This window comes from Muscardinus avellanarius, assembly GCF_963383645.1.
Source record: "Muscardinus avellanarius genome assembly, chromosome: 4".
Lineage (NCBI taxonomy): Eukaryota > Metazoa > Chordata > Mammalia > Rodentia > Gliridae > Muscardinus > Muscardinus avellanarius.
This window is the reverse complement of record NC_137789.1, coordinates 134,758,388-134,782,421: the sequence shown is the minus strand read 5'-3', so window position 1 is coordinate 134,782,421 and position 24,034 is coordinate 134,758,388. Positions and strand designations below refer to the sequence as shown.

Here is a 24,034-nt window from a genome sequence, read left to right as displayed (position 1 = left end):
TGTCTCAGCCTCTCAAGTAATGGGATTACAAGCGTGCACTACCATGCCTGGCTTTGTCTTCTTTTATTTAATATAAAATAATTTCTGTCTTTTTCCTTTTGTAGTATATAAAAGTCTCATTTTTGACTAGTTTGGGTCTAAAAGCGTATTTTTAGTAGGAGGGATAAATCCAATCACATTGACCAGGATGGATCCAGGTTAGCTTTGTTGAATAGTGCATATGGCCAGTAGGAATGGTGTCCCTTTGTCATTCGTTCAGTGTTCTGTATTAGGTGATCTGTTGCTTTATCTAATAATGGAATTTATAAACAGTTAGCAATTAGGTTTTTCTTTTTCAGTGTATCTCCTTCTAATCTTAAAGGTTTATATATGTATTATAGGCTATAAATATTTATTTGGTAGAAGAGTGATTTCTTCATTGTTTTGTGTAGTTGTTCTAAAACATTTTTTCTATCTGGGTGTGGTGGTGCACGCTTGTAATCCCAGGACTTGAGAGGCTGAGACAGGAGGATTTCAGGTTCGTGCCTAATCTCAGCTATTTAGTGAGGCCTTCCACAACTTCGTGAGACTATTTCAAAATAAAGAATAAAAATAGGACTGGAGGTATAACTCGAAAGTAGGATGCTCCTGGCTCAATCTCCAGTACTGTAAAAAAAAAAAAGTTTTTTCCCTTTGATATTGCAAGAGCTAGACCTAGAGAGAGATACGATACTTCACTGTGTGTTATCCACCTTACTCTGTATAATGTAACCTAGAGTAGCACAAAGATGAGTATGAGTGTTATTCAGTATGGTTCAATGTTTAATGCTTCTTTTTTTCAGAACTTGATGGAGAGTTTGGATTCATTGCTTTGTGCAGAAGGTTCTGAAAGTTTGAAGAGTTTATGTCTGAAACTTCTTCTTTGTTTAGTGACTGTAAGTAACCCATATATATGTTTGTCAAGGATATTAATTGACAGCAGTGGAAAGCTCATTTGAATTTGTGAGCCTGAAGTTTGGAGGAGAAAGAGAAAAAAATAATTCTCTTCTGGAGTGTTATATCACACTATTGTGTCTGATGTATAGGAGGAGGTTAGTTGCCTGGGCTTTTACTTACTGGAAGTTACCCAGGAGCATTCTACCTCAGAGTTATACCCCTAACCCTTTTAATATTTTATTTTGAAATAGGGTCTTGCCAGGTTGCTGAGAGTTTTGCTACTTGCTGAGGCTGTCCTCGAACCTGTGGTCTTATTTCAGCCTCCCAAGTACTTGGGTTATGGGCATGCACTACCACCCCTGGCTGGAAATTACTCTTTAGAGTAACTTTAGAGTTTCTCTTTCTTTCTCTCTTTCTATCTCTATCCCTCTCTATCTCTCTCTCTCTCACTCTCTCGCTCTCTCTCTCTTGTTGTTATACTGGGGATTGAACCTAGAACAATTCTATTTTAGAGCAATACTCCTAGCCCTGGTTTTTTTTTTTTTTGGTGGTACTGGGGATGGAATCCAGGGGCATTCTACCTCTAAGCTACATCCCCAGCCTTATTTTTTTATTCTTTATTTTGAAACAGGGTGGAGTTGCAAAGGGCCTCACTAAATTGTTGAGGCTGTCCACAAACCGCGATCTTCCTATCTCAGCCTCCCAAATGCTGGGATTATAAGTGTGCATCACCATGCCCGGCTTTATTTATTTATTTAATTTTGAAACAGGGTCTGCATAGATTGATGAGAGTCTCACTACTTGCTTAGGCTGACCTTGAACCTGTCGTCCTCCTGTCTCAGCCTCTCAAGTACTGGAATTACAAGCATGTGCCACCCTACCTGATTGCTCTCATTTTTAATCTATAGACTATGTGATACTTATCATTTTGGGGTATCATTTCAAGACAAGCCTTGTGTATTTTAGATTGTTAGATTTATCTTTTTCTTCAGGTTCCATTTAGAAATGGCTCTTGTGAACCAGGTATGGTAGTGGACACTTGTAATCCTACTACTTGGGAGGCTGAGACAGGTGGCTTACAGGTTTGAGGACAGTCTAAACAATTTAGTGGGGCTTTCAGAAACCTAGGAAGATCCTGTTTTCAAATATGATATAAAACTGGTCTGGGGGTATAGCTTGGAGGTAGAATGCCTCCATGCTCATTTTCCAGTACCACCAAAAAAAAAAAAAAGAAATGGCTCTTGTAAGTTTGAATATTTTTATTTGGTTTGACTTTGATTTTGTAGCTGGAGGCTGGTCTGTACTTCCTAGTGGAAGGAGGGTGGGATATTGTTCATTTACTTCAGGTTCTTCCCTTCCCCTACCACCTTTTACCACCTTTTGAAGACCTTTTTTTTTTTTTTTTTTTTTTGGTGGGGGATTGAACACAGGGGCATTCTACCTCTGAGCTACACCCCAGCCCTACTTTTTTATTCTTTATTTTGAAACAGGGTCTCACGGAGTTGCAAAGAGCCTTACTCATTATCTGAGGCTGTCCGTGAACCTGTGATCCTCCTGTCTAAACCTCCCAAGTACTGGGATTACAATCATGCTCTACCATGCCTGCCTTGGCTCTTATTTTTTATTTTGAAACAGGGTCTTCCTAAGTTGAGGCTGGCCTCAGACCTGAGATCTTCCCATCTTGGTCTCCTGACTACTGGGGATTGCAGGAATGGTTACCATGTTTGGCAAATGTTAATTTCTTACCCTCATAATTTCTGTTGATTCAGGCTCTGATCCTTTGGGGTGCTTGTGCAAAGTCTATTGAGTGTCATCTAAAATGTTTTAACATTTGTGTTTTACTTATGCACTATAGTAGAAGATACACATAAAATATCAGAATGCCTTAGTGCATATTTTAAAAAGCCTTTTATTCCATTAGGTGACAGACAACATCAGCCAGAACACTATCCTGGAGTATGTAATGATTAACAGCATATTTGAAGCAATTTTACAGGTAGGTCAGTTACCATGTGACTTCTCATTCTTTAGGGTATGCCTCCTCAAATTTTGTTGGTTTGTATTCTCAGGAACCAGTAATTAGCACTCAGGAGTTATGTATTTCTTGTTCTTGTTATAGATACTCTCCCACCCCCCGAGTCGTCGGGAGCATGGGTATGATGCTGTTGTCCTCTTGGCCTTGCTGGTAAACTACAGAAAATATGAAGTAAGTCGGTCCTATAGTGAACAGTTTTTATCTTTTTACAATCTTCTAATAGGTGGCCACTTTTAAAGGACTTTGCTTAATGTAGAAGACATTTTCCGCCGGGTGCGGTGGCGCACGCTTGTAATCCCTGCACTTGGGAGGCGGAGACAGGAGGATTGCGCTGGTTCAGAGCCAGACTCGCTAGCTTAAGAGACCCTGTTTCCATATAAAAAAAGTTAAAAAATAGGTCTGGGAGTGTAGCCCATGGGAATGTATCCCGGAGGTAGAAGGGCTTCCAGGAACCCCAGTACCACCAAAAAAAAAAAAAAAAAAAAAAAAAAAAAAAAAAGAAATTTTCCTCCTAAATGGTATAAAGATTAATTTTGAGAAGTTGGGCATTATGATGCATGCCTGTAATGCCAATACTTGGGAGGTTAAGACAAGAGGATTGCAAGTTTGAGGTCAATGTCTGCAAATTGGTGAGAACCTGTTTCAGAAGTAAATAATGTGGTGGCGCACGCTTGTCACCCCAGTACTTGGGATGCTAAGATAGGAGGATCGCAGGTTTGAAGCTGGCCTCAGCAATTTATTGAGACCCAGTTTCCAAATAAAATATAAAAAAATAGGTCTGGGATTGTAGCCTGAAGGTAGAAGTCCCCTGGGTTCCATCCCCAATACCACAAAACAAAAACAGAACAAAAAAGTAAAAGAAAAAGGGCTGGGTGTATAGCTCAAAAGTAGAATATCCCTGGGTTCAACCCCCAATATATATATATCATATATATACATGTATAGTCATATATAGAGAGATATAATTAATAAGATTTTTTTTTTTTTGTGGTACAGGAGAGTTAATCTAGAGGCCTTCTACATACCCCCAGCCCAATTTTATTTCTTCTTTGGAAACAGAGTATCGCTAAGTTGCCAAGGCTGGCTTTGAACCTGCAATCCTCCTGTCTCACTCTCCCAAGTACTGGAATTACAAGTATGTGTCATCATGCCTGGCTCCTGTTTTATTTCTTATTTTGAAACAGGGTCTCATTAAGTTGTGGAGGGCCTCATAAGGCTGCACAGGCTTGCCTGTGGTCTCTTAGCCTCCTAGGTACTACGATTATAGCCATTTGCCACCACCATGCCTGGCTCATAAACCATTCTTAAAATGCAATATTAAATGCATGGGGCAAGCCAGGCATGGTGGTGCACCCTTGTAATCCCAGCATTTGGGAGGCTGAGACAGGAGGACGTGGTTCGTGGACAGCCTCAGCTACTTAGTGAGGCCCTTTGCAGCTCAGTGACACCCTGTTTCAAAATAAAGGAAAAAAAACAAAGGGAGGTGTAGCTAGGAGGTAGAATGCCCCTGGGTTCCATCCCCAATACTGGAAAAAAAAAATGCATGTGGCAGCCACGCATGTTGCGCATACTTGTAATTCCAGTACTTTAGGGAAGCTGAGACAGGATTGCAGGTTCGCGGCCAGCCTCCGCTACTAATGAGGCTCTCCCTAATTCAGGGAGACCCTGTTTCAGAGTAAAGAATGAAAAATAGGGGTTCAATCCCCAATACTGCAAAAAAAAAAAAATGCATCGTGCAGATAATATTGTTTAAAGAAATCTTGTAGTGCAATGCCAGGCATGGTGGCGTACGCTTGTAATCCCCGCGCTTGGGAGGCAGAGACAGGAGGATCGCGCAGGTTTGAAGCCAGCCGCGCTGGTTTAAGAGACCCTGTTTCCAAATAAAAATATAGAGAGCTGGGTGTGGTGGCGCACGCTTGTAATCCCCGTGCTTGGGAGGCAGAGACTGGAGGATTGCGCTATTTTAATTCTTTATTTTGAAATAGGGTCTCACTGACTTACAAAGGGCCTCACTAAGTAGCTGAGGCTGTCTGCGAACCCCAATCCTCCTGTCTCAGCCTCCCAAATGCTGGGATTACTAGCATGCGCTACCACACCCAGCTTAATTTTTATTTTGAAACAAGGTCTCACTAGTTTTATTAGAGTCTCACTACTTGCTGAAACTGTCCTCAAACTTGTGATCCTTCTGTTTCAGCCTCCCAAATACTGGATTACAGGCATGTGCAACCATGCCTGGCTCATATCCTATTTCAGAATAACAAATAAAAAAGGCTGGGGGTGTAGCTAGGAGGTAGCATACCTCTTGTTAATTTGTGGTACCAAAAAAGATGAAACAAGTTTTGAGCTTTACTCTGGATATATCATACTGATCCAGAATTTTGTGGGAGGTCTGGGTGTTGTGTTTCACATCTGTAATGCCAACACTTGGTGTAGGGTAAGACAGGATGATGGCAGGTTCCTGGCTAGCCTCAGCAATATAGTGAGGCCCTATTTTTATTTTTTATTGTAGTACTAGCGATTGAATTCAGAGAGCATTCTACCTTTGAGCTACAACCTCAGCCCTATTTTATTTTTATTTTGAAATAGAATCTCACTAGATTGATGAGAGTCTCACTATTTGCTGAGGCTGTTTTCAAACTTGTGATTCTCCTTGTCTCTGCCTTTCAAGTACTGGGATTACAGGTATGTGCCACCATGCCTAGTTTGGACCCTGTTTTAAAATAAAAAGGGCTGGGGTGTAGTTTAGAGGTAGAATGCCACTTGGATTCAGTCCCCAAAACAGCTAGGCACAGTGATGCGTGCTTGTAATCCTAGTACTTGGGAGGCCGAGACAAGAGTATCACAGGTTTGCGGCCAGCTTCAGCTACATAGTGAAGCCCCCTACATCTTAGTAAGATCCTGTTTCAGAAAGTAAAGAATAAAGAAATAGGGCTGGGGTGGGGGTGTAGGTCAGAGGTAGAATGGCCCTGGTTTCAATTCCCATTTCTGCAACAAAAACCAAAAATCAAAACAAAACAAAAAAACCATATCCTCCCCCGCCCAACGGATTTTGTCTAAGAGAGGCTGAGAATCTTTAACTTAGTGAGACCCTGTTTTGTTTTATTTTATTTTATTTTATTTTATTTTATTTTATTTTATTTATTTATTTATTTGGTGGTACTGGGGTTCCTGGAAGCCCTTCTACCTCTGGGCTACACTCCCAGACCTATTTTTTTTTATATTTTGAAACAGGGTCTCGTAAGCCAGCGCGGCCCTCCTGTCTCCACCTCCCAAGCGCGGGGATTACAAGCGTGCGCCACCATGCCCGGCGTGAGACCCTGTTTTAAAATAAAAAGGGCTGTGGTTAGTTCAGAGATAGAATGTCCCGAGTTCAGTTCCCTGGAAAACACACACGCACACACACACACACGCACAGGCACAGGCACACACACGTATACACACATGCACATGTGTGAATTTTGTGGGAGGGAGGCTGGGAGTCTTTTAGCTGAACATGGTTATACATGCCTGTAATCCTAGTAGTTGGGAGGCTGAGAAAGGAGGATTACAGGTTCAAAGATAGCCTCAGCAACTTAGTGAGACTCTATCTCATAATAAAAAGTATAAAGGGCTGGGGTTTTGGCTAGAGGTTGAATGCCTTTGGGGTCCATCCTCAGTAACAACAACAAAAATTCCCTAATTGGGTATGATGGTTAGCCAGCATTTGGTACTACTGACCTGGTGCATCTGTTTTGAAAGACTGGATTTTTGTAAATTCTTATTAAAGCCTGTTTGTATAAGTATCACTGATGGTTTGGAATTCTTTCTGATTTTAAAGACAAATTGAATTGGAAGACAGAATTGAAGGCAAGGCCTTATTATTCACTTCAGTTTGGGAGTTCCTTTTGTTCCTCAATTAGTCAGGGTACAGATTTATGGGCGTTTGAAAAAAAGAGCAGAAGCCGGGCATGGTGGTTCATGCTTGTAATCCCAGTATAGGTTCAAGGACAGCCTCAGCAAATAGTGATACTCTCATAAATCTATGAGAATCTGTTTCAAAATAAAAAAAATAAGCCGAGCATGGTGGCACATGCTGGTAATCCCAGCACTTGGGAGGCTGAGACAGGAGGATTGCACAGGTTCGAAGCCAGCCTCAGCTACTTAGTGAGGCTCTCTGCAACTTAGTGAGACCCTGTTTCACAATTAAAGAATAAAAAAATAGAGCAGGGGATATAGCTCAGAGGTCAAATGCCTCTGAGTTCCATCACCCCCCCCCCAAAAGAAAACAATAGAAAATAGGGCTGGGGGTGTAGCTTGGAGGTAGAACGTCCCTGCGTTCCATTCCCAGTACTGGGGGAAAAAATAGAGCTGGGGGTATAGCTTAGAGTTTAATACCTGGATTCAATATTGAACACTGAGTTCAATACCCAGTAACGCGCGTGCGCGCGCGCGCACACACGCGCGCACACACACGCACACACACACACACACACACACACACACACACAGCAAAACCTAGAGATTCATACGTAAAGTAGTATATGTACTTGATTCTTCTAAAAAGGCAGAATCCACAGAAAAGGGGGCTACTCAGGGAAGACCTAGAGGGATTGTTCTCAAGGAGTAAGAAGTGTTTGACATGGAGTCCTAGATACTAGGAGTACTTTACTAAATCTAGAAGTCAGGCACAGCATTGATGCAACTTGACTTTGTTCACTCAGTAAGTGCCATGAGTCAGGCGTGGTGACGCATGCCTGTAATCCCAGTACTTGGGAGGCTGAGACAGGAGGATCCCAGCTTTGAAGCTAATCTCAGCAACTTCGTGAGGCTCTTAGCTTTTAACAGGTTCTCACTAAGAGAACAAAATAGGCCTGGGGGTGTAGTTCAGAGGTTCAGTCCCTTGCAGCAACAGCAACAGCAACAGTTGGGATGAGGAATGGGCCAGCTGGAGAGAGGATTTTATTTTCTGAGCTTCTCATTCTTCACTTGGTGATTTTTTATATAATTTGTTGTTAGACTTTATTTGTACAGGTTGGATGTGATGGGTTCAAATTTAGAGCTTATTATAAAAAGAGATATGGAAGAAGGCTGTGAGAAAGAAATACTTAAGGAGGGATTGGAATATGTAGAGCAATGTTAATGTGTAATAAATCCTAGGAGCTGATCATTTTCGTCTTGGGAGACCTTATGAATGGGGAATAGAGCTACTGATAAATATGTAATTTATCGCCAACACCTGTTTTACTGGTGATGTGGAGGGGCTGCCATGGTAGTTCTTGTGATCGATTGTGTGTAAAAGCCTCTGAAGCCTTATTACAACAGCAAGAAATGACAGCTGAGGAAAAATACTGAGGATAGTTAAAGAGAGTTGAGTTATATGTGACAGTAATGCGCCGTCATCAGTAATGAGTATTTTTAGAACATTCTGGTGGATGCAGGCCATTTTGAAGCAATGGCTTGGCTTCTCTAAATGTAAACTGAACCCTGGCTCAGCCCAGTAGGGCTCTCTGAAATGTCAGCCTGAAAAATTGGACATGGCCAAGGAGCTAGAGAAAACCATATTTCTTGAGTGAGGTATGCACCTCTGATCTGTCAGAAGCCCCCAGAAGAATTAATATAGTGGGCAACGGTGAACTGGTGGGCATAATTTCTCTAGGCTTTGCAGCTTTTGATATAAGTCACTCACCAGAAACCATTAGGGAAGTCTGGTGGCCATGGAGCAGGGAGGTTTTTGACAGGAACATGAGGAATTTCAGATGAGCATAGCAAAACTGAAAGCTGTTAAAATTTTATGCAAACTAGTAATAGAGGGAGTGCTGGGGAGAACAGTTTTTTAGTTATCACCATAGTTAATCTCTTCACCAGTAGGTCAAGTTGTCACCGTTCTAGAAAAGTACAAAAGTTTAGGGAAGAACAATGAAAACGACAAAGTAAAACTTAGATCGAATAAAAGTAGGACCCCATTAGAGTGATCCTGTGAAGGCACAGGGAGTCTGTAATTCTGTCTTGTGGGCAAAAAGTAGATTGCCTCCAGTCTGAAGAGTGACCAGCACAAGCTGGGCATGGTGATGCATATCGCATGTCTGTAATCCTGGTATTTGAGGTTGAGACAGGAGAATTGCAGAGTCAAGACCAACCTCAGCAACTTATCGAGGTTCTCAGTAACATTTATTTATTTATTTATTTATTTATTTATTTATTTATTTATTTATTTATTTATTGTGGTGCTGAGGATTATACCCAGGGGCATTCTACTCCAAGCTATACCTGCAGCCTGTTTTTTATTCTTTATTTTGAAACAAAGTCTCACTAAGTTGCAGAGGGCCTAACTAAATAGCTGAGGCTGGCTGAGAACCCAGATCCTTCTGTGTCAGCCTCCCAAGTACTTGGATTACTAGCATGCACCATCACTCCCGGCTTTCTCAGTAAGTTATTGAGACTCTGTTTGCAAATTAAAAAAATATAACTGGCGGTGTAGCTTAAAGTTGGAATTCCCTAGGTTCAATCCCCAGTACCACAAAAACAAAAATAGATCTAAACAGAAAAATCCAAATGACCAGCACAACAAATTTAGTATTAAGGATAATCAGTGTCTAGAAATTTTCACAGCATTAAGATCCTGAGAGGAAGTGATGTAGACATCAGCTGTTGCCCTGAGCATGTTTTTCAGAAACTACAAAATTGTTACATTTTCTTCCAAGTTCTTTTTCCTCCTCTTTTTCCTAAAGAACTTTTCTTTAAATATGGTAATAATATTAAAGTGAGTGTATATAAATAATTAATAATTATTATATTATAACATGAATACATACTAATTATTAAGCCCTAATGATATGCCAGATCCTATGCTAGAGATTTTACATGTCTTTTTTTTTTCACCAAGTTGTTAAGGATCTCACTAAGTTGCTAAGGTTGGCTGTGAACCTGTGATCCTCCTGTCTCAGCCTCCCAAATACTGGGATTACAAGTGTGCGCCACCATTCCTGGCGGGTCTGGGGATGGAAGCCAGGGGCATTCGACCTCTGAGCCATACCCCCTGCCCTAATTTTTATTCTTTATTTTGAAACTGGGTCTCAATGAGTTGCAGAGGGCCTTCCCAAGTAGCTGAGGCTGTCTGTGAACTGCAATCCTCTAATCTCAGCCTCCCAAATGCTGGGATTACAAACGTGCGCCACCACGCCCAGCTCTGGCTCACTTTTTAAGTTTTCCCTGTGGTACTGGGGATTGAACCTAGGGACAGCCTTTCCCTAACAACACCCCTAGCCCTTTTTATTTTTTATTTTTTTTTGTTTTGAAACAGGGTCTCTCTAGGTTGCTGAGTCTTGCTAAATTGTGGAGGCTGGCTTCAAACCTACGCTCCTCTTGTCTTAGCTTCCCAGGTACGATGACAGGCATATGCCATTGCACTGACCCTTTTTGTTTTTTGAGACAGTACTTCAGTTTCTCTTCAGTTTCAACTTGTGATCCTCCTGCCTCAGTTTCCCAAGTTACTGGGATTATAGGTTTGAACCACTCACTGTGCAGGGCTCTGGTCTGCTGTTTCTAATGTTGCTCTCATTATGGCAGCATCTCTAGGTCAGCTGACTGCAGATATTCTTTTCCAAGGATCTATGTGCTTTGAATCTTGTCTCAAGTCTATTACATTAGCAGGATTTGACTGTTGAGGAAGAAGTGCTGACAGCCTTCCCTCTGTCAGGTCAAGTAACAATGGAGTGGGTTCTACCTCCCAGAATTGTGATGTGTAAAACTTTATAAACATTTGGGCTTTTAAGAAGGCCAAGCTTTCTCTCTATTCCCAATTGACATGCAAAAGCTACCCTCAGACACTTGATTAAATGAGGCCTAGGTGGGGGGTTAGCCCTTCAGTTGGGTTTTCAAGTCTCTTAGTAATGAGTTTTCTTGGTAGCTGTAAAAACTGCCAGTCTGAGAACTATTGTTACTTGCCTCCCTTGAGATAGAATTGGTGCCAGATCTGGTGGGGGGTCTTTCTTTATAAAATCTTATGGGTAGGATGTTCTCAAGGTGAACAGGTCATTAGTTCTCGCTCTCCATGTAGGATGAGTTCTAGTTGTTAATGAATTTAAATATACATGTGTTTTTATGTGATATATACCCAGCTGAAGTTGGGTCTGGAAAATTTTAAGAAATTTTCCAGTGCTGTAAGTGATAGGACAGTCACTAAATTCCAGTGTCCTGACCAGATTGTTGCTTAGGTAATTATATCTTTTTTTTTGTTGTTCCCCCTGCAGTGTTATTTGGGAATCAGATCTCCATAAATGGCCTCTTTGGCTGTTAAGCAGCTGCCACTCTCCACCCCCAAGGAGGCTTTGTTTTACGAATGGGTGAATCAGTTCCTGTATATAGTTTGTGAAGTGGTTAGGGAGCCTTTGGGGTGAGAATGTAAGTTAGTAACTTATAAATATGTGCCTTATGGCAAAGAAGCTTTTATGTCTCCCAAAAGACAGCTCTCCCTGTGGACTTGGTGTAGAGTAGGACAAAGTGAGTTTTGTGGAGTGTTCACTTACTTTTTAGGAACAAGTAAGGAAGAAATGTGGGAGTAGTGATGGAACTAGGCCTGAGCTCATTCAGCCTAGAGGAACATACAGGTAGAAGAACAGGCATGTGTGAAAATTGTGCATGCCCACATGTGCACCTTGTAAATGCTTACATATGCTGAGACACCTACTGGAAATGAGGGTAGTCAGCAGTTAAGAAAGCCTGTGGCTGGGTATCAGAAGCATCACTGTAGAGAGGGCTTCGTAGAAGTACTCTCCTGACCCTTCACCAGTACTGCGGATTGAGCCCACAGGGTTCAATCCCTGTACTTTATCCAATTCTTTTTTTTTTTTTTTTTTTTTTTAGTACTGGGCATGGAATCCAGGGGCCATCTACCTCTGAGGTATACTCCCAGACCTATTTTTTATATTTTATTTGGAAACAGTGTCTCACTAAGAGAGACTATTTATTTATTTATTTGTTTGTTTGTTTGTTTGTTTATTTATTTTATTTGTGGCACTGGGGATGGAACCCAGGGGCAGTCTACCTCCAAGCTACACCTTCAGCCCAGTTTTATTCTTTATTTTTTATTTTATTTATTTATTCATTTATTTAATTTTTGGTTGTACTAGGGGTAGAACCCAGAGGCTTTCTACCTCTGGGCTATACTCCCAGACCTATTTTCTATTTTATTTGGAAACAGGGTCTCACTAAGTAGCCGAGGCTGGCTTTGAACCTGTGCGATCTTCCTGTCTCAACCTCCCAAGCTCAAGGATTACAAGTGTGTGCCACCACGCCTGGCTTATTCTTTATTTTGAAACAGGGGCTCACTGAGTTTCATAGGGCCTCACTAAGTAGTAGCTGAAGTTGTCCTTGAACCGTGATCCTCCTGTGTCAGCCTCCCAAATGCTGGGATTACAAGTGTGTACCACCCCACCGGCCTAATTTATTTTTAATTTTTAAATAGGGTCTCACTCAGTTGCCCAGACTGACCTTGAGCCTGCGATCCTTCTGTCTCAGCCTTCCAATTATTAGGATAACAGTCATGGGCCACCATGCCAGACTTTTGTTAACACTTTTTATTCTATTTTTTAATTTTTTAATTAATTAATTAATTATTTAATTTTTTGCGGGCCTGGGGATGGAACCCAGGGGCATTAGACCTCCAAGATACAGCCCTTGCCCTATTTTTTATTCTTTATTTTGAAACTGGGTCTCACTGAGTTGCAGAGGGCCTCACTAAGTAGCTGAGGCTGTCGCGAACCATGATCCTCCGGTTTCAGCCTCCCGAATGCTGGGATTACAAGCGTGCGCCACCATGCCTGGCTCTGTTAACACTTTAAAAAATAGCTAATATTTAATTTCTATCTTTTTTGTGGTACTGGGGATTGAACCCAGGGTTATCATACCTTTGAGCTACACCCCCTGCCCTATTTTTAAAAATTCTTTATTTTGAAGCAGGGTCTCACTAAGTTGTGGACAGCCTCACTAAGTAGCTGAGGCTGTCCTTGAACCCCGATCCTCTGGTCTCAGCATCCTGAATGCTGGGATTACAAGCATGCACCACCATGCCTGGCTCCCCCAGCCCTATTTTTATATTTTTATTTTGAAACAGGGTCTCACCAGATTGATGAGCATCTCACTACTTGCTGAGGCTGTCCTTGAACCTGCGAGTTTCCTGTCTCAGCCTCCCAAGTACTGGGATTATAAGCATGCATCATCATGCCCAGCTTAATTTTCTTTCTTTTTAAAAATTTGTTTTTAAGCTGTCTGTGAACTGCAGTCCTCCTGTTTCAGACTCCCAAATGCTGGGATTACAAGCGTGTGCCACCATGCCTTGGCTGATTGTTTTGTTTTTGAGCCTATTAATCTTTGCTTTGAAATTTGAGTTACAGGGTTTTTTTTTTTGTATCATAATATTGTAGATTCCAGCAATTCCTCTCATTCTCAATAATGTGGAAGCAAATAAAAGTTGATCTATTATATCTAAAAATTGTTTTAATTAATTGATTAATTAATTAATTTATTTGCAGTTCTGGGGATGGAACCCAGGGGCATTTTACCTCCGAGCTATACCCCAGCCCCATTTTATTCTTTATTTTGAAACAGGATCTCAGTGAGTTGCAGAGGGCCTCACTAAGTAAGCTGAGGCTGTCCTTGAACCGTGATCTTCCTGTCTCAGCCTCCCGAATACTGGGATTACAAGCGTGCGCCACTATGCCCAGCCTTCTTTCTTTCTTTTTTAATAGAAATGTGAAAGTTTATTTTAAGTTAGGGAAAGATAGAGAACAAAGGGGGTTAATTTCTTAAATAATGATAAAATGGCTCTTATTTAGGTCATATTTACCTTGACTTTCTTCTCTTATTTACAGTCTGTGAATCCCTATATTGTGAAGTTGTCCATTGTGGATGATGAGGCCACACTCAATGTGAGTATCTGGATCCTTATATATTGTCTTAGTTGCATTTAGTCCTCTTACTTTCAGTGGATTTTTTTTTTTGGGGGGGGCAGTACTGGGAATTAAACCCAGGGGCAGTCTACCTCTAAGCCACATCCCCAGCCCTATTTTTTTTATTCTTTATTTTGAAATAGGGTCTCATTGAGTTGCATAGGGCTTCACTAAGTATGCTGAGGCTGTCCTTGAACCTGGGATCCTCCTGTCTCAGCCTCCCAAGTACTGAGATTACAGGCGTGTGCCACCATGCCCACCTATGATTGGTTATTTTCATGTTGTAGTATACTGAGATTGGTTATTCTATAGAATCAGCAAGTTACACATCTTAGGAGTAGGAGAGCTTAGATCCCAAATGATGAGAGATTCCTTCTTGTAGAAGCAGCTCGATGGTATGTATAGCCTGACTTGCTGAAGCTGATATGTGAAAGATGATAGATATTTGCTGTATATAACTTTGAAAGTTTGTGAAAGAGCATCTGATCTCTAAATATAGGGAGAGAAAAGATGACCAGGTGTCTGGCTTTATTTATTTTTCATCCTGTCCTCTTCATTTCTTCCAGTTTTTCTTCAAAAAATGTGAACATGAGCCGGGCATGGTGGTGCACACTTTAATCCCAGTATGTGGGAGGCTAAGACAGGAGGATCACAGGTTTGAGGCCTGCCTCAGCTATTCAGTGAGGCCCTCCACACCTTAGTGAGACCCTGTTTCAAAATAAAGAATAAAAAAATAGCTGGGTGTGCTTGTAATCCCAGCATTTGGGTGGCTGAGACGGGAGGATCGTTGTTCGCAGACAGCCTCAGCTACTACTTACTAAGGCCCTTTGCAACTCAATGAGACCCTATTTCAAAATAAAGAATACAAAAAATAGGGCTGGGGATGTGGCTTAGAGGTATAATGCCCCTGAGTTCCATCCCCAGTACCTCAAAAAAATTAATAATAAATAAAAATTAAAAATAGGACTGGTAGAATGCCCCTGGTTCCATCCCCAGTACCCTCCAAAAAAATTGCACATAATTCATCCTTGTGGCTTTAATTGATCTTTGTGTTATGCTTTGCAGATTGTGGGGGAAAGTTGATAAGTTATTTTAACATATACTGGATGCTTCCCTTTTCATTCCTGTTTTCTTGTGGCAAGAGAGAGTGGCTTGTCTATATGCACCTTCTTTTAGCATGGGACTCATTGTCACTTTTATTTTGGCTGTTTTGGAGATAAATGAAGGCTTTTTGTTTGAATATTTTAGCTTAATCTTCTCTTTGGAAGTGAAAATGATCCCAGTGAAATTGTCAGTAATCTGAGCTGGTCTCTTTTACCCCTTGTTGCTCTATTTTAAATCGTATCTGGGAGTGTTAAATAAGATAATTAGACAAGAAAAATCTAGAATAAATAAGATAATTAGATAAGAAAATCTAGATTAAATAAGATAATTAGATAAGAAAAATTCTTCTAGAGAAGATTTTTTCCCCCTGCTTTGATATTATCTCTTAGAATTTCTGTCCTTGCAAATATTATCTTAATTCTTTTCTTGCAGTTTGATTCAAGATATGGTAGAAGATTCTGGGCACAGTAGCGCATGCCTGTAATTCCAGCACCTTGGGAGCCTGAGGCTTGATGAAACCCTATCTCAGAATAAAAAGTAAAAAATGGCCAAGGATTATATAGCTCAGTTATAGAGCACCCCTGGGTTAAATCCCCAGTAATTAAAAAAAGCGAGAGGATTTTTACAGGGTGAAACTCCGTAAATAGCACAGCATGCGTGTCCATTTCACACCTAGGAACTTGTACATGTGCGGCTCAGCCTCAGTGATACACTTCCCTGTTGGTAGGTAGAAGCTAATAGTCCAGTTTAATGTCGGATTCATAAATGGTCTTTTAGTGGACCAAAGGACATAGGATAAATACTTGACCTATTTTTTAAAGCTAAATTTGTGGAAATATGTATTTAAAGGGTGTAACTATATAAAAACTTAACTTGCTATAGCAACCTACAGATTTATTTATTTATTTTTATTATTTTATATATTTATATATTTTTTGGTGGTACTGGGGTTTCTGGAAACCCTTCTATTTCCAGGCTACACTCCCAGACTTATTTTTATACTTTTTTATTTGGAAACTGAACCTGCGCAATCCTCCTGTCTCCACCTCCTAAGCGCGGGGATTACAAGGCTGCTCCACCACGCCTGGCACCCTACAGATATTTTAATGTGAAATTGTTTCTTTCATTTTTACCCACATAGTAGAAAAGTGGAAAAATAAGTTTGGTATTTTTGTAAGATAATTTATTGGGGATTCATGTTTCCTATTAGACAATCATGACTTATGACTTTTTTTCCTTGCCTTTTTTTTTTTTTTTTTGGTGTTACTGGGGGTGTGGAACCCAGAGGCTTTCTACCTCCAAGCTATACTCCCAGACTTATTTTCTATTTTATTTGGAAACAGGGTCTCACTAAGTTGCTGAGAGCCTCACTAAGTAGCTGAGGCTGGCTTCGAACCTGTGCGATCCTCCTGTCTCAGCCTCCCAAGCGCGGGGATTACAAGCGTGCGCCGCCACGCCCGGCTCTCCTTGCCTTTTTATACCTAAGTAGCCTTTCACATATTTAGTGACTGTTAAAGAGGTCTAGAATATAAATGCTTTGTCCAGCTGTCTGAAACAAAATAAAATTAAATAAAAAAGGTGAAAAGAAATAATTTCTATACTTGATACAAATGTAGCAGAACTTCTTGGGAATGGACTCTAGGGGTTTAGTGTTTTCTTTGACTGAGTCTTAACATCACCACCAAGCCCCAAAGGCTGCTTACTTATTTTAGCTGTGCTATCTTTTCTCTTCCAGGGAATGGGGCTTGTGATTGCTCAGGCTTTATCTGAGTACAACAGGTAAGGTCACTTTTCCTGAGAGGAAAAGTAATTTTCATTTTAATTGGTTGACCAAAGAGCAGATTTGTTAGAGTTCTTGTCAGAGTTAAAGCTCCCTAACCTATCCCAAAAGAGTATTCAGAGGTACAGCAGCTACTAGATTAGTGTCCATCTTTTTTTTTTTTTCTCCCAGTATTGGGGATGGAACCCAGGGGCATTCTACCTCCGAGCTATACCCTCAGCCTTATTTTTTATTTTGAAACAGTTTTATTTGAAACACTGAGTTGCAAAGGGCCTCACTAAGTAGTTGAGGCTGTCCGCGAACCACGATTCTCCTGTCTCAGCCTCCCAAATGCTGGGATTACAAGCATGCGCCACCATGCCCAGCTAGCACTTAGGAACATTCTTTTGCAGCTGTGGTACTTTTTGACAGAGGCAGAGTTATTTGTATGTTTGTGGTACTGAGGATTGAACCCAGCGGTGTTCAACCTCAGCTATACCCCCAGGCCTATTTTATTTGTTTATTTATTTATTTATTTTTGGTGGTACTGGGGTTCCTGGAAACCCTTCTACCTCTGGGCTACACTCCCAGACCTATTTTTATATATTTTTTCTTTGGAAACAGTGTCTTTTAAGCCAGCAAGACTGGCTTCGAACCAGTGCGATCCTCCTGTCTCTGTCTCCCAAGCGCGGGGATTACAAATGTGCGCCACCATGCCCGGCTATTTATTTATTTTTTGTGGTGCTGGGGATTGAACCTAGGGGAATTCTACCTCCAAGCTACATCCCTAGCCCAACTTTTTTTCCCCTTCCTTCCTTCCTTCCTTCCTTCCTTCCTTCCTTTCTTTTTTTCTTTCTTCCTAGTACTAGGGATGTAACCCAAGGGTATTCTACCTCTGAGCTACACCCCCAGCCCTATTTTTTATTCTTTATTTTGAAACATGTTTTCAACTGAGTTGCAGAGGGCCTCACTAAGTAGTTGAGGCTGGTTGTGAACCCGGATTCTCCTTTCTCAGTCCCAGATTCTCCTTTCTCAGCTTTCCAAATGCTGGGATTACAAGCATGCACCACTATGCCCGGCTATTCTTTATTTAGAAACAGGGTCTCACTAATTTGTGGAGGGCCTCACTAAATAGCTGAGGCTGGCCACGATTCCAGATCCTCCTGTTTTAGCCTCCCAGGTACTGGGATTACACGCGTGCGCCGCCATATCTGGATTTTTTTTTAATTAATTTTTTTGTGGTACTGTGGATGGAACCAAGGGGCTTTCTATCTCTGGGCTACACCCCCAGACCTATTTTATATTTTATTTGGAAACAGGGTCTCACTAAGTTTCTGAGAGCCTCACTAAGTAGCTGAGGCTGGCTTTGACTTGGGCCATTCTCCTGTCTCAGCCTCCCAAGTACTGGGCTAACAAGTGTGTGTCACCATGCCCGACTTTTTGTTAGTTTTGAAATAGGGTCTCAGTAAGTTGTGGAGGGCCTTGCTAAGTTGCTGAGGCTGGCCATGAACCTGTGATCCTCCTGTCTGAGCCTCCTAAGTACTGAAATTACAGGTATGTGCCACTATCCCTGGCCTTTTTATTTTATCTACTTTTCCAGCTACAAGCAAGTTTTTTCCCCATTTAGCCTATTGAGTCATAAAAATACAGTTTTTCTGTGTAAAATGCTTATGAAGCATTACTTTTTTGTATTCTTAAAAAAGGGGTGAGCTGAGCATGGTAGAGAGGGGCATGTTTCAGATAGTTGGACAGTGAACATTGTAGAACCACTTAACAGTCACTAAGCATGTGAAAGGCTACTTAGGTATAAAAAGGCAAGGAGAAAAAGTCATGATTGTCTAATAGAGAACACACACACACACACACACACACACACACACACACCAAAAATGAAGAAAATATATAATTAAGTCTACCTTGACATGTTTCCTTTCTTCTTTTCTTTTCTTTCTTTTTAGGTCCTGGGTTCAATCCCCAGGACTCATGCGTGCTAAGCATTTGTTCTATCACTGAGCCTCACCACTAATCCAAATGTTTCTTTTTTATTGTTGATTAGCCTCAACTCCCTAGAATCTTTGTTTATTTTGGGGGTTCTCTTTATTGATGCTTGATTTTCCTTTAGCTATGGACGGGAAGAATCTTGTATTTTTTTTATTGAAAACCAGAAATAGCTCTAATCCTGGCAAAGGCCATGCAGGATCTTTCTTGCTCCTCTCTAGACTTTGCTCACACACAATTGGGTGTTGGGACTTCAAATCTGTCCCATCTCCACATGTTTTAGCTTTTTGATTTTCTTCCCCTTCCTTAAAAAACAAACATGATTTTACCATTACAGCCTTAAAGTAATTTCACTGTCACACTTTTCAAGTAATAGTCTGTTTGGGAAATAACTGGATCAGCCATATGTTAGAGCAGTTTCACACTTTTGCAGCTTGCTTTCTAAGTCTCTCCCAAAGTAGCCAGGCATTTTGGGACATGCTACCTCAAGAGCAGATGGGTGCCTCTTAGCTTGCGGGGGCACTGCAGTGGCTACACTGTCATAATGCTTTAGTCTTCTTGAGTCAGAATTCCAGAGTGCCCTGCCCTGATTACCTAGAATGTTGGGGACAAAGATATACTTGATAAACAATACTGAAGCTGAATTTAGTTCTTTTTGTTCAGGCAGTATAAAGACAAGGAAGAAGAACACCAGAGTGGTTTTTTCTCTGCCTTGACAAATATGGTAAGTCCTATTTGTTTTTTCTCCTGCTCAAAATACAAGTAATCAGCAGGGGTAGGCAAATCTGGGCTCAGAAATTCAGATGTTAGAGGTGATGGCATGATGTAGGTAGAGAGGCTGCTCAAAGCAGACTGATCTCCTTTATTGAGTTCTAAAACCAGGTAAGAGCAGAGAAGGGAGTGTCGATTTCTGTGGGACTCACTTTTTCCTAATTAACTAATTGCTAAAGAAAAAGTATACACGCTGGGCGTGGTGGCATATGCTTGTAATTCCCGCCTTTAGGAGGCTGAGACCAGAGGATCGCAGTTCGCAGACAGCCTCAGCTACTTAGTGAGGCCCTCCACAACTTAGTGCGACCCTGTTTCAAAATAATAAAAAATAAGGCAGGGGGTGTAGCTCAGAGGTTGAATGCCCCTAGGTTCCATCCCAGACCTGCAAAAAGAAAAGAAAAGGTATACATTAAGCCAAACTTTTGCTTCTGAAAGTACTGTGACCCTGTTTGTGGGCTGACCCCATGGAACACAGAATAGGGTTTTTTATTTTTTTATTTTTTTTTATTTTTCAGTATTGGGGATTGAACCCAGGGGCCTTCTATCTCCGAGCTACACCTCCAGCCCTATTTTATTCTTTATTTTGAAACAGGGTCTTAGTAAGTTGCGGAGAGCCTCACAAAATTGCTGAGGCTGGCCGCAAACCTTTAATCCTCCTGTTTTAGCCTCCCAAGAACTGGGATTACATCTTAAGGGGGGGGGGGTTTAGATCTGAGTCCTCCCTGAGTGCTCTTTTCTAGTCTACATGGTATGTGATCCCTAGAAGCTGCTCCTGGGGTCAAAGGATTGTGCAATGAATCTGAGTCACTCTTTTAAAAACATAGGGGCTTGGCTGAAAAGTTCAAGGTTTAGGGGAATTATTAGTGTAAATTGCAAGACTCCAGAGCAAGGTTCCTCAACCTTGGAAACACTGGCATTTGGGGCGATAAAATCTGGAACTAATTTTTAATATATAAATTTAGAAATAGTATTGTAGCAAACAAGTGAAGCTCCAGTTACATGGTTTTGGCCATCAGTAAGAAGGGGGTAAGGTATTTTTATTGGGGTGGGGATCTTTCTCAGTGCCTCTAAAGCCACACATCTTTTTTTTTTTCTGTTCTGGGGATGGAATCCAGGGTTATTCTACCTCCAACCTATACCCTATTTTTTTATTATTTATTTTGAAACAGGGTCTCACTAAGTTGCAGAGGGCCTCACTAAGTAGCTGAGGGTGGGTGAACTTGTGATCCTCCTGTCTCAGTCTCCCAAGTACTGGGATTACAAGTGTGTGCCATCACACCTGGCTAAAATCACACATCTTAAAGGCAGCTTACACCAGTTACTTATATTCTTTCTTTTTTTTTTTTTGTCCTGGTCCTGGGGATTGATCCAAAGGCATTCTAACTCCAAGCTCCACCCCTAGCTCTATATTTTAGTCTTTATTTTGAAATTGTTTCACTGAGTTGCAAGGGTGAATAGCAATCCTCCGGTCTCAGCCTCCCAAATGCTGGGATTACAAACCACCACACCCAGCTTCTATTTTTTATTCTTTATTTTGAAACAGGGTCTCACTAAATTGTAGCGGGCCTCACTAAATAGCTCAGGCTGGCCATGAACTTTCCATCTTCCTCTCTCAGCCTCCCAAGTACTGGGATTCCAAAAGTACGCCACCATGCCAGTTTATATTACTGTTTTTACTAGGATGCAAACCAAAGATTTTGCTACCTGAAAGATGGAGAATCCAGCTGGGTATGGTGGTGCATGATTGGAATCCCAGTACTTGGGAGGCTGAGACATGAGGATCATGGTTTGCAGACAGCCTCACCTACTTAGGCCCTCTGTAGCTTAGTGAGACCTTGTTTCAAAAATAAAGAATAGAAAATAGGGCTGGGGGTGTTGCTCAGAGGTAGAATGCCTCTGGGTTCCATCTCCAGTACCACATTAAAAAAAAAAATATGGAGAATTCATTTTGCATAGATAATTCTGTTCTGAAATCCAGATAGTTCTCCAAAAATACTCTAGTTGGATAAAATCAACCTGTTTTCCATGATGTTCTTTATGAGTTAGTTTCTGACTGCAAATCAGCAACTTCCAGAAAAGATAAAGAGAGATGAGGATATATAGGTTAACATCCACTCACTGTAGTGTTGGGATTTTTTTAAAAGATTTTAATAAGGCAAGATATTCAGTAGGGTTCTCATAATTTTATTTATTACTTATAAGTCTTTTAAGATCTTCAAGAGAACTGTTTTTAGAGTGTGTGTGGCTGATGCTTTAAAGATTCAAGTCTGCTGCTGTAGGCAGTTTGGTTTTTCACTGATTAAAGGCTCCTCTCACATCCTCCTAAGTGTGCAATTCTCTTTTCTTCCACAGGTAGGCAGCATGTTCATAGCAGATGCACATGAGAAAATCTCAGTTCAGTAAGTGCTTGACGTTCTTGTGCAGTGACTGGGAATTTTTGCTGGACTCTTCTGCTAGATGAGAGTGGGGATGCTGCCCTTGCCAGTCTTTTAGAAATTCAGTTCCTGTTTTTGTAATTTATTGTTTTTTTGGATTTTGTTTTGGTACTGTTGATTGAACCCAGAGCTTCATGCCTGCTAGGCAAGTACTCTGTCACTGAGCTACCTCCCTAGCCTGTTCTATCTTTATTTATTTATTGGGGATTGAACCCAAAGGCAGTTTACCTCTGAGCTACACCCCCAGCCCTATTTTTTTATTTTGAAATAGAATCTCAATAAATTGCAGAGGGCCTTGCTAAATTGCTGAAGCTGACTGGGAATCTGTGATCCTCCTTTTCAGCCTCCAAGTACTGGGGATACAAGTATAAAGGAGCCTCACCTGGCTCCTTTTTAATTTTTGAGACAGAGTTTTGCTAAATTGTCAGACTGGCCTCAAACATGTGATTTTCCAGACTTGGCCTCCCTAGTAGATGGGATTACAGGCATGTAATCTGGATGGTTTTAAATAATGGACCTTAGCCAGGTGTGGTGGTGCATGTGTGTAATCCCAGTATTTGGGATGCTGAGACAGAAGGACTGCAGGTTCGCATCCAGCCTCAGCTACTTAGTGAGGTCTTCTGCTACTTAGTGAGGTCCTCTGCAACTTAATGAGTTTCAAAGCTAAGAATAAAAAAAAAAAAAAATAGGGCTGAGGGTTTAGCTTGGAGGTAAAATGCCCCTGGGTTCAATCCGAAGTACCAAAAAAGAATGAAATCTCTGCTTTGGTTTATATTTATAGAGCTCGAATAACTAAAAAATAAAAAAACAAAAAACTGTTCCCAGCTATCTCTGGAATGAAATGAAAGAGGGCTGGGTATTTGAGCCAGTTAAAGATTTACCTGGATTGGCAAGAGTGAATGAAGTAGATAAGAACTGGTCTTAAAATAATTAGGATCCAGCCAGGCATGGTGGCGCACGCTTGTAATCCCAGCATTTGGGAGGCTGAGACCGGAGGATCGCGGTTCGCAGCCAGCCTCAGCTATTTAGTGAGGCCCTCTGCAACTCAGTGAGACCCAGTTTCAAAATAAAGAAAAAAAACTGGGCAGGGGGTGTAGCTCAGAGGTTAAATATTCCTGGGTTTCATCCCCAGACCTGCAAAAAAGAAAAAAAGAAAAAATTAAAAAGTATAAAAATAGGTCTGGGAGTGTAACCGGGAGGTAGAAGGGTTTCCAGGAACCTAGTACCACAAAAAAAAAAAAAAAAAAAATTAGGATCCTCACCTGATTACTTTTGAATATGCCCAAAATGAAAGTAAAAGGGAACATCAAAAACTATCTTGTTGGTTATATTTTAAGTCTTCCACTCTAAGACTGACTTCATCTTTTCTTTCTTTCTTTTTTTTTTTTAGAACCAATGAGGCCATTCTTTTGGCACTTTACGAAGCTGTACATTTAAATCGCAACTTCATCACAGTATTAGCTCAGGTTGGTTACTTTAAAAGTCATTCTATTGAAAAGGCTGCTTGTCTGTATCTATTTAAACTCTGCTTTGTATTGGTAAGTGCTAAGTAACAAACTCACTTTTCAGTAGTTTGCCTTTTTCATGCTGGCTAACGAGTCTGTCTGGTGCTGAAGTAGGTCTCATGACATTTAGAATTAAGGGTTTTGTTCAGTTTACTGAAAACCAAAAGAGTGGGAATTATTTTATTTTGCTCCTTTGGTGTGCTGGGGATGGTGGTGCATGTCTGTAATCCCATTTTTTTTAAATATTTGGGAGGCTGAGATAGAGGATTGCAGGTTTGAGGATAGCCTCAGCAAGTAGTGAGACTCTCATCAACCTAGTGATAAGCTGTTTCAAAATAAAAATAATATAGGGCTGGGAGTGTAGTTCGGTGGTAGAATGCTCCTGGGTTCAATCTCTAGCAACATATACGTGCGCACCCTTTGGTGTTACCTGCTATATGGATTTTTATATCATATTTCTGCTTTCTAATCACATGTTTATTACAACTGGGATAAAATAGTCCATCACTTAATCTTATTATCTTACAAATTTCCAAAGAAAAGTAAAGAATATCCTGTCTAGGATATGGTTAGATTCTAACAGACAG

The 24,034-nt window shown here is 40.9% G+C and overlaps 1 protein-coding gene across 1 annotated transcript in view; it reads left to right on the top strand.

Annotated features, from left to right (window-relative positions):
* The window catches only part of ARMH3 (armadillo like helical domain containing 3), a gene marked incomplete at its 3' end in the record, with an annotated part of 257,318 nt that overhangs the window by 19,881 nt on the left and 213,403 nt on the right, over positions 1-24,034 (top strand). The window contains exons 6-13 of the mRNA XM_080693692.1: positions 822-914; positions 2,837-2,911; positions 3,035-3,121; positions 13,798-13,854; positions 16,715-16,758; positions 19,400-19,460; positions 21,860-21,906; positions 23,333-23,408. Coding sequence (XP_080549818.1) covers positions 822-914; positions 2,837-2,911; positions 3,035-3,121; positions 13,798-13,854; positions 16,715-16,758; positions 19,400-19,460; positions 21,860-21,906; positions 23,333-23,408 — 540 coding nt within the window. The remainder of the gene's footprint in view (positions 1-821; positions 915-2,836; positions 2,912-3,034; positions 3,122-13,797; positions 13,855-16,714; positions 16,759-19,399; positions 19,461-21,859; positions 21,907-23,332; positions 23,409-24,034) is intronic.